The sequence below is a fragment of the Spea bombifrons genome, chromosome 12, assembly GCF_027358695.1.
Source record: "Spea bombifrons isolate aSpeBom1 chromosome 12, aSpeBom1.2.pri, whole genome shotgun sequence".
NCBI lineage: Eukaryota > Metazoa > Chordata > Amphibia > Anura > Pelobatidae > Spea > Spea bombifrons.
The window spans coordinates 13112119-13123109 of NC_071098.1; the positions used below are offsets into that span (position 1 = coordinate 13112119).

At 38.8% G+C, this 10991-nt stretch overlaps 1 protein-coding gene across 1 annotated transcript; it reads left to right on the plus strand.

Annotated features, from left to right (window-relative positions):
• Window positions 1-4677: 4677 nt before the first annotated feature.
• Window positions 4678-10337, plus strand: LOC128469917 (interleukin-18-like). Its single transcript, XM_053451718.1, has 5 exons — window positions 4678-4802; window positions 6351-6401; window positions 7318-7464; window positions 8411-8541; window positions 9967-10337. The coding sequence occupies exons 1-5, from the start codon at window positions 4718-4720 to the stop codon at window positions 10192-10194; spliced, it is 642 nt and encodes a 213-aa protein (XP_053307693.1). The 5' UTR covers window positions 4678-4717; the 3' UTR covers window positions 10195-10337.
• Window positions 10338-10991: the final 654 nt, after the last annotated feature.

Below are 10991 nucleotides of genomic sequence, written 5' to 3' on the forward strand. Positions count from 1 at the left end.
TAGTAAGTATGACTACATTAAGAAAGGAGATCTGTGCCCCGTAGCACTTACAGATCCCACTTTTCCAGCACCTAAGGATTTAGGTATATTTTTGTTCCAAACACCCCATCATTCTGTACTGCATAAAAGACTGCTAAACTATTCTACTTACTCATGAACCATTAGAAAGACTAAGAACTACAACAAATGTCACGAAATATTTTACAGTCCGTTACTAAATCTGTTATTATGAAGAATAAGACATGAGTTCTCCTTCACTGCCTCATTTGAAGAGACCACATCATTTACATTCTGTACACGAAGCACTTACCCTTTGGTTGAATATGAAAATGTTTAGATTCACTTGCTCCGTGTCTGACTTCCCTTATCACTTTCTTGAATTCCTACTGTTAATCTAAGTCTGTGTCCTTATATCACTACTTTAGCGAGTGGGGTTCTGACGACTTGTATAAACCCAGCCCTCTGCCTCCTTGTTGACCTCTGAGCAGTTTAACAGTAATACGTTGGCATCAGTTAGTGATTTCACCTTCAGCTTTTTTCAAAAAGACAGGCAGGATTCTTAAGTACTTTAGTTAAATGCTAGCCTGCTCTTAAGCTTAATGGTGATAAGTATACCATACCATGGTAGTAGAACCGTGGAAATAGGGTGATTCTGCACATCATGACACACACATATACTGTATTTGCTCAAAAAAATGCTCAGAAAAATACCCCTTTTCTTATATTCAAGGTCGTCTTATAATCAAAAACTATATATTCCCTGAAAGAGCAAGGACCTCAGTCACCTCTTACCTTTTAGTTTAGTAACACCAGGATTGTGTTGGTGGATAGTTATGTTAGGTGACAGTACTGTATAGTGTCAGTGTTAGGGATGATGACAAGATTAGGTCTCTGGCTATTGAAGCGAGATGGACCAATGATTGGTGACCAAAAAGGTCACATAACATTTTATTAGGTTAAATATATATTGTATTTTTTATACCATATTTGCTTGAATATAAGATGAGTTTTTTCAGAGCAAAAAATACCCGTACTTGTTTTTTCTTATAATCGGACCTCAAGTAGAGGTCTGAATATAAGACTAAGCACTTTCTCTGGGGCTTTTATGACCGAGCGCCGGCATGACATGACCTTAGTGCTCCATCATAGATGCCCCAGCAGAAATGCCTGGCAGAAGCATAGGTTGTTTGCACACATAGCACAGCCATTCATCAGCTGCCAAAAAGGAGAATCCCCCGCAGTGCTCCAAAGGGACCTGGACCCTCCTCTTTGGCAGCTTGTGAACGTCTGCACTATGCGGCAGGACAACCTCTTCTTCCACTCGGCACTTCCACTGGGGCTTCTTTGATGGAGAACATGACCTTCTAGTGCTCAGTCATAGAAGTCCAGGCGGAAGTGCTGGGTAGCAGCAGAGGTCGTCCACCAGGGAGTCTGAAGCACTGGCGACAGGATGCACTGGTAAGTGTGGGGGCATATCAGGGGGGCACAATCATGTGGGGACCGAAGAAACCTTACTCCCTGTCCCTGAAGCTGCCTCCGGTGATTGTGGGGAGGAGCCACTTTGATAACTCCAACAGAGTAAGCAAAGGGTTGGGGGCTCTTTTTTTCCTGTTACTGGTCTGCTTGGCAGCAGCAGAGCCCCGTACAAAATTGGTATTAATACCCAAAATGCACTGTTGCTCTCATGAAGAGATCAGGCAGCAGGGGACCCAAGCAACACACAGCTCCCTTCCCTGAAAGGCAGCTGGGAACACGATTGCAGGTTTAACAACTGTTGCGTGTTGAGTCTGTAGAATTGCTCCTGTAAGAGCGATCAAAGGCTCGGGGTGGCTATGCTGGTCTGGACAGACAGCAGCAGCAGTGCCCATGACAACGTGGGGGCATTTTTTTTTTGCATGACGTACCAGGTACGTCGCAGAACCAATGAGCCTACTTGGGCATGACATACCTGCTACGTCACCGGACATGAAGGGGTTAATCTTTGACTTTGGCCTCTCTTACCTCTAGAATGTAACATTCTACATCATTGTGCTAATTTACTTGCTTTGTCTGCGTAGTTCAAACTCTGGTTCTTTATCCATTTCTGGTATTTTACGATTGTATTCATGATTTACCATTGAACCTATTGGCCCACGTCTTTTAGGCCATTAGCAGCATATACTGCGCTATTTGAGTTTGGGATATACTTTTTTGTGAGTGTTTTATTCTTCAAATTATAGATTTAAATAAAACTTTAAATTGAATAAAAATCATTTACCTTCTTGCATTCACTGTGTACATTATAATTTTTTATTTATAAAGGGTCGGCCTTTTTGAAGAATCACTGATGGAAACCGAAAGTGGATAAACTCTGTTTTGATGGCTCACGTCACAGATGGTCCTGCTGATGTCAGCAGATGATCCCGCTGATGTTGCGGGCTGTGCGGTCGAGGTTGTGGCAGTCCTGCTGATGACGCAAGAAACACACCATTGTTGGAGGGTAGGTGGGCAGGGATTGGGGTGTGCTGGAGAATGGGTGAAACCTGGAGAGTTCCCAGGTATAATCCCGACTTTCTACTCCATGCAGTAGAAGAAGGGAGTCAACAGAGATTTGTGCTGGTATGACACAGATTTCTACTGCCTCATGTCCCAACAGGGCAGCATTCAACCCCGAGGGCAAGTGCCGCTTTAGACTTGCCTAACACGTAATACAAAATAAATATGTAGCCCTGGCATTTTAAGGCTGGTGGTCCCCTAATGACAAAACTGCGGCCAACAGCTGTATACGACAAGTCATAGGTTATGTTTTTATGCTTGTTGGACATATCAAGCCGGGGCCGATCACTATAGCTGAAGCAGCAGAATGGGTGCGTATGGATCGATTTCAGGCAGCAGGCAAATGTCCAGTCAGGGCTTTATAGTCATACCTGGGAACTTCTGGGCTCTGGCTACTCGGAGCCTTCCCTTGCGGGACACGGCCAGGACTGCACACTGACGTGAGTGGGCGGGTCTTGACCCGGAGTATTTAGGTCTTGACCCAGAGGACCGGAGAAGCTGTGCTCACCTGGCATTCTCCGGGTCAAACCCAGAGAGTTTCCAGGTATGTTTATAGTAGTGCAGCAACACTCTTCTACTGATAGGTAATTACGAGTAATGCTATATAGTCGATGTAAAACCAATAAAAACAAGTGACAGGCATTTACAGAAAGGGGTTGCATAGTCAGTTGATAAAATGAGCCCAGAAGGGATCCAGTTATTATGTAACTGACTTAACCCTTGGGGCTCATTTTTTCCTTTTGGGAAACCAAGTCTATTTTCATAATTTTGCTTTAGTTTTTAGATTGAGGTGATAACCTTATAAAAAGTTTACACTTTACCTAGGTTAACTTATATATTTTATTCAAGACAAATTAAGCTGTTCACAAATATCTAGTTTCAGGCAAACTGTGCATCGGATTGCTCTGTCACCTGTTTCCATTTACTTGTACTATCCTTCAATCATGCTATCATATGAGAAATATTCTATACAATGAATTTTGTTTGCTCTTCACCTATTTCTGCATCCCTTCTGTTCATTTCCCCTTACTTTTCTCGACTCTCATCTGTTTAGCCCACCACCACCCTACAATTAGTCCATCTCCTTCAGCTGCTTCTGATCTGCTTCTTCAATCCCATTCCAATATCCAAAACACTTAATCAACCCTTATTCATATATATATATATCATTCAGCTAATCCATGTCCACTTGTGCCTCCCCATGGCCAAGGGCTCTCATTCTGGGTAGCCTCCACAGAACTTATCTCCCCAAGCCTTCTTCAGGCTCCAGATCTTCCACCAAAAAAGTGGCTAGCCATGACGTTCTATGACTAAAACAAAAGAGAACACCAACAGCAAGCAACATACCATGAGATAAAGAATAATCCAACATGGGAGGGGGTAAGAAGCTGCCTCCTGTCACCAGCAACTGCCACTGGCTCCAAGGTAATACCCTCTACTTATACAACCTTCACACTTAAAACAAAGTTGCCACTACCTCTCCTGTCCATTATTCTGAACTATTGACCCCGGCATGTGCCACCAGTCATGCTTCCCCTTCCTGCTAGTCCAGTGGGCGCTTTTCTCTTCAAAGAACCAGATAGGGATCTCCTATCTCTCTGCTTGTGGTTGGATGGTGACACAGACTTGAGACCAAGCCACCCCAGATGTGTGCAACATACAGTTAATATCCCAGCACCATGAGCAGGCCTAGCTGTGCGGATGACACACCTGAACACGAAATAAAACGGCTCATTATGTCTTCATAGTGATGGGAGAAACAGCATTCGGATTATAAATACAAATGAATTAATATATTTGGCATAACCTCTATAGTATCTTATTATACTTAAATTTATAGAGATAAACGGTCAAAATATCTGCTTTGTACATTCTGAAAAGTGAAGATCTATTTCATTTTCTAAACCAAGCAGGGTTTATTTTTGTATGACTGCTTCGAATACAACATAGTACACATAGTACATAGTGCACTTACAACATAGTAACTGTGTCCAACAACCCACCTTCTACTACTACGGTAGTCATAAGTATCTAAATGAATGTATGCTAAGGTATTTCACAAAGTGACAAAATGACATCCACCCACCTAACGAATGACCTAATGAAACCCCAGCGAAATCCTCGCCACACCCTCAGGCTTTCTCTCGGAGCTGTACAGTATACTACCGGTATTGCATTATAGATGCAAATACAACTGCATGTGTTTGACGTTCTCCGAGTAAAATTATCTATGATGGACACTCATCAATGCCGTTTCGAAATGTCTGGTAAATTTATACTATATTTTTTGGAGAAGAAATAAAAAGAAAGAGAGAGAGAGGGGGGGGTGATAGAAACTTCTTAAATACTTAAATGGATCTAACAAAATACAGGAAGGAAGTTAATTTAAAAGGGGGAGGAATGTTAGAACAAGAGGTCATAATCTAAACGTCGGGGTGGCAGAGGCTTAGATGTAATGCAGCAAGTTTTACTTTACCGAGAGAGCGGTAGATAAATGGAATGGCTTCCCAGCAGTAGTGTGACAGGTTAACGCAATAAAAGAACGTAAACATGCATGGGATAGGCATTCGGCTGAAAATATGAAACGAAGGACTAGACAAAGGTTTCAAAGCAGGAAAAGAGCAGACTAGATGGGCTAAATGGTTCTTATCTGCCGTTAAATTGTATGTTTCTTTTTATACAGTCTGCTCTTTATACCATTGTAGTTGTGTTAATGCTTTGCCTGTATATGTAAAATGCAGGAAGGTTACTTGTTGTATCTGTAAAACTGATCCTCCAGCCGGCGAATGTCCCAGGTGAGAGACACACAGTACAGATACTCAGGTTAACCCTCCGTTTTCCATTTATGAGCTGATATTATAGTTTTTGAACATTTATTTTGCCGTTAAGACATAGGATTCTTTCTTGAGGCTGGCTAATAATTGTGATCGTGAAAAACAAATCTTTGTATACATGAATGATTGTCTGTATTTTACTGATGAGAATCAGCCCTTAACACTTTCATTTCCACGCCTGTATAGTGCATGTTTTTTTGTTTAAGGGCAGGTGGGCAGTTTTTAATAATCTAAACTCAAGAAGCTCCTTTCTTTTACACTTTGTATAATTACTTTGTAATTATATAGTGGTGCAATTTACAATTAAAAAGTAATTATATGATGCCTTTTGATGACATCATAGAAATGTTCACTGCCCACCGGAGATTAGTAGGGCACTCATTAAACTTACTTGGACCTTAGTAGGATGCAGTTGTTTTCTTGAGTATGTGAGTATGTAACGATTATCATTTTTCAAAGGGTGACAGTTTGACCGAGGATGTGGTTGCTGGCATGCGTTTGGTGCATTCCAAAACTTTTGATTGAGTTTCATGACCTGTTAAGGACACACCAGCCATTATATGCAATTTAAATCATAAAATAACTGAGAAGTCCCTTCAAAGTTCCATAGATGTCTCCGTTTTCTGGGGACAGTCCCTGGATTTCATTTTAAAAATCTGGTCACCTTACCCTAGTGTTTCCAGTGCAGGAGAACGTACCTGTTGACATGTACCACCAGTCTTCTCCAACCCTGTGTAGGTGAAAGCTTCAGGTGGAGGGTCTCCCCATACATATACATTAAAAGCACGCCTATTGAATTTCGGGAACTGTGTCACTATATCTGCTAGCTGCCTTGCTTTCCCACATTTGAAGGTTGTGGGGATGGTTGGTCATTTGGGAGATCTAGGGAGATCTCTACAAAAAAGATTAATTAACCATGGTTTTAATTAATAAAGACCAGTAAAATGTCTGCATTGTCACGTTGTCTTTTATGTTTAACAGATACAGAGTTCTACCTGCATGTCACCGAAAGAGGAATTCTAATTTTTATAGGTAAGTGTGTATCCATACATTTACTTGGAGTTTAGTCCTGGGATGTCAACGTTTAAGCTCAACGATAATAACATGGAGATTAGAGCACTGATTCTAAGTAAAAGTATTAATCTTTCAAGCAGCGTCACAGTTTGAATATGGCAAACCGTCCAAATGCAGGTTCATATTCTGATTGTTCACATAGTTATAGATAGACAAATGGATTAACACAGAGCCAGATTGGGGATGACTAAGGGGCCCCCGGCACTTTAAGGCCAGAGGCTAAAAAATTCTGTACATGCGCCGGCGGCAGGCAGAATATACATGGCTTCATGTTACATTTTTGTATTATGTGGCCGCACGTATCCAGTCGGTACCCACACACTGCATAACTGGTTTCCGCTCCACATATAATTGGATTTTTTATAGAAAAATATAGTCCAAGAAAAAGTGTAATGCGATAATATTAAGTGTGATTAATAAATATCACTATTAAATATCAATTGCAATCTGATGATACATTCTAATTAATACACCAATAAATAAATATATAAATAAATAAAGTATACATACAAACTTAAGAAGATTCAGTTCAAAAGAAAGAGGTATCAAGAGGGTAATTCAGTCGTTCCTATAGTGTGGTAAAGCTGGACAATTTGATAGTTCTGGACCCTAAAACCAGTACTGCTCTACATAACTTCCGTTGCACTAAGTTTTCTCACTTGATTGTCTGGTATGATCTTGTTTGAAGAGTTTTTCGTCTATATTAAATAAGCAATAATAATGACATAGGTGATATTTATTCTACACTGTAAAGAATATCCTTCATGAGCTACGTGAGTTTATCCACTAGATGCATGATCGGGGAACGTGAAGTCAGAGTAAAAATAACTGTCAGCTCCAAAGCCTTGTGATTGTTGTCTTGTCATTATTACAGAAAGTGAACTGCAGTGTGATTCATGGGCGAAAGTTCCGAACACCCCTCTCAAAAGCATTATTTTAAATTGTTTTAAGCAAGGACTTGAAGCTTATCCTGAAGAACTTAACGGGTCATGCACTCTTTTCAGGACGGAATATGATAAAGGTAGTAAAGAAAAATGTATCCATCGTTTTAATGACTGTTGTTGTGTAAGGAGTGGAATAGATGTAAGGCCTTCAGAAATATGAAATCTACAAGTTGCATACATTTACAGCTCCTTTGGGCCATGTAAAATCACCTCTGTCAATCATAATAAGATGAAACCACATGGTGACTTTAATGGAAGAATGAGAGACCAACAATAGGAAGATCTAGCCCTAGTTTGGTGGAAAAAGGGAAGAATATGTCTCTGCTTATGTGAATGGGTAAAAAATATTGTGATATTCATTTGCTTGAAAATGACTACCTTTTGTGGCAACTTATAGATATGCATGACGCCACTCAACCATAAATCCTTGAAAATAGGAAGATAAAGAGTTAAGTCCGGGCGTTGGGACTTACTTCTTTCTATCTCTGGATCCGCCAATGGTTCCAGGGGCGGTTAACGCTGCAGATATTATGCAGGCCGCACCTTGATGTCCTGCTAGTCACATGCTTTACAGGTTCTACTCCTTATGTTGCAGTGTCCTCCAATGCTTTGCTGAGTAGCTCTCAAGCAACCATTGCGCTCCATATCTGGCGTACGGGGTGATATATTTTTCTATTCTACCCCAACTAACCCTCAGAAAGAAATAAAGTTGAAAGTGCAAACTTAACATATAAAAATATACCTTTTTATATACTATTTAACTGCTCATTAAATATAGCTAATTCACATTAAATGTAAGGTTCAGGGCCTCTGCTACTTTGTAATAGTTATTGAACTGTAATTATGTTTGGTTTTATTATTGTCTAGTTGAAGGTTTGATCATTTGATAAAATATTTGTTAAATATGTTATATACATTTTCACACAACCCACTATATAAAGATTCTGATCTAGACCAGTCAAAAGCTTTCAACATCTGTCACTTGTTTCCAAATGAATTTTTTTAATTATTTTTTTTACACAGATAGAGCAATTTTTGAGCTGCAAGTTTATAAAGACACAACAAGAAGAGGATTTCCAGTGGCATTTTCCATCAAGTATAATGGGAAGACTTACTATCTCTACTGTACAAGCTCAAAGGAGCTTTCCTTTAAGGTACGAGTTACACAATAAAACTGAAAAATAGCCGTGATAGATTTAAGATTTATGTTTTATATTTATATGTCAATATATACTGAGGATTTATGCGAATACGCCTTAATCTGCTTATCTCAGGTATGTTTGCTTTAGAACTAAACTATTAGCTCACGTAGGAAGTTGCGACACTTTAACTATGTTGTCAGCACATGGACAATCAATACATTGTTCCTCTTTCACTTTTATTATATCCTCAGACGTAGGCTCCAAGTTGGCAGTTCCTGCTCACAGCACAAAAGAACAGGTTTTTTTTTTTTTACATTGTAAAATAATCTAAGAATTGGGGAAACTAACTGCATGTTCTCTTTTTTAAATAACCGTGTCGACGTACACATAGTAAAACTGTATGGCTTTAAATTATTATTAGAATGAACAATTACGCACCTTACATAAATGAACCTACAATGCTTTAGCAATACTCACACCCTTTTCTCTTTTTAGAACAGTCTATAGATTAATTATGGTAATAAGTCAAGTAATAATAATTGTATTATTTAATAGTAATGAGTCTACCTGGCTCCACACCAAATTTTAGCACCTGCTCTACTTTTTAGCAGACTCAATAATAATATATATAAAAAAACGTATTATTATTATTTCTAAAGTTAGGTTTTATTTAAAATTATGCGTTGCAAACTACATAAAAGTATATTTAAAAAACATAGAATCTCTGAAAGCGTTTTTTTATGCCTGGAGTAGTTAATTGACAGTACATTATGTAGTATTTTTTTTTTTAACATTTTTTAACATTTTTGTATTCCTATACTGGTGGCTTGTAATACATTTTCCCCGTAATTGGATATTTTTGTTTGCCTTCCACATCCTTTCATCTGGTTTTGTGTGGTTAGAAGTGCTTTAAAGGTCACTTACAAAACCAATGTGGATAGGGAAAAATAGTTAAGGAAAAATGAAAGGTTTTCCAGTTTTGTTCGCACATTTTATTTTTCTTGATGATGTTAAATATACTTACGTCATTTTATATTTGAATGTTTTCTGAATAAATACATTATACTTTTAATAAAACACATGTTTTATTTTATCATTTGCACAGATTTATGAAGCAATCTTCAGGAGATCAATATGTTACAATTAAGAGGTCAAATAAAATCTTAGCTTTTAAAAGTTTTGCGGTAGTTGTTCATGCCCCCTCCACCAAAGTGGTTGCGACATATAAACGAATCGCTGATTGCCCCAAATGTAACGTTTCCACAAAATTGCTCATTTTGCTAAATTAGTCAGCAGTTGGGTTTCTCATCCACTGCATTTGTGTTCGGAATATATAGGTTTACATTAAAAAGAAAAAAGGAAAAAAAAAATAATAAAAAAAAAGAAATATATATATATATATATATATATTAAAATTAAACTGTTCTTTACTTTTAGGAAGGAGCCCTACCTGCATATATCAGTGGGACAACCAGCGATATTATCTTCTATCAAAAGACATTTAGCAGAGGAGACGTAAGGGGCTTTCTGTTCGAATCTGCTCTGGTCGGAAACCACTTCCTGGCTTTCCAGGATGGTGAAAATGGTTCACAAAAACTAATCCTTAAGCAGTCCTTTGAAGATGAAGTGGATGAGTTCAAACGTTTTCAAATTTCTGCCCCCTAGTAAATGTTTTTTAAAATTCAAGTACGTATAAGCTACGTTTATACTTTAAGCCTAAAGTCTACTTTAGAAGTATGTTTTATTATTGGAAATAAAATGATGTATATTTGTAATTATAGATTAAAAATAAAATATTTCAATGAGCACAGTTGGTAACACTTTATTTAATGGTGGAGGATCAACAAATTATGCAGGCAACCACAACACAAGAGACAGAGGACTGTGCTTGTAAAAGTGAATATATAGACTTGAGTTTTATATATTCTTGGGATAGAAAGAGATTCTTTAGACTTGTGCAAGGCAAGCAAAATCGCTTCTGGAAAAATGTTTGTTTAGTTTTTTCGGCGCTTGTTTTGGAGCAGCAAATTTTGTTTCCTGGCCTGTTGAAGTTTGCGGGGCTTCTATGATTCTGAACAACATTCGGGAGGTGTTTCCGAAGGAGGGGCTCCCTGACCTTCTGGACTCCCCTTTTATTACAGAAATTTTAAAAAAAGATTCCCCCAGAGTAAGACCGGTTAAAGAGGTACAGTAGCACCAAGTAGTAGTAGGGCACTGGACAGGCAGACACTGGAAGGTGAAAGGAACATGCAGCCCGTGGAGGACTGAATTCCTACCACAATATTATAGAATATTTTTTTAAAAAAAAGATTCCTCCAGAGTAAGGACGGTCAAAGAGGTGCAGCAGTAGTAGGCCACTGGCCATGGGGAGGCAGGCACTGTAGATCATAGGCACATGTTGCCTCATGAAGCAGGACTGAATTTAACAAAAATGATCACTCAGAGTAAGGAAGGAGACAGAG

Coding starts and splice junctions, on each gene's coding strand:
- LOC128469917 (XM_053451718.1), top strand. CDS start 4,718: ATGCAAATACAACTGCATGTGTTTGACGTTCTCCGAGTAAAATTATCT. Junction 6,402..7,317: donor AGGAATTCTAATTTTTATAG/GTAAGTGTGTAT, acceptor TCATTATTACAG/AAAGTGAACTGCAGTGTGAT. Junction 8,542..9,966: donor CAAAGGAGCTTTCCTTTAAG/GTACGAGTTACA, acceptor CTTTACTTTTAG/GAAGGAGCCCTACCTGCATA.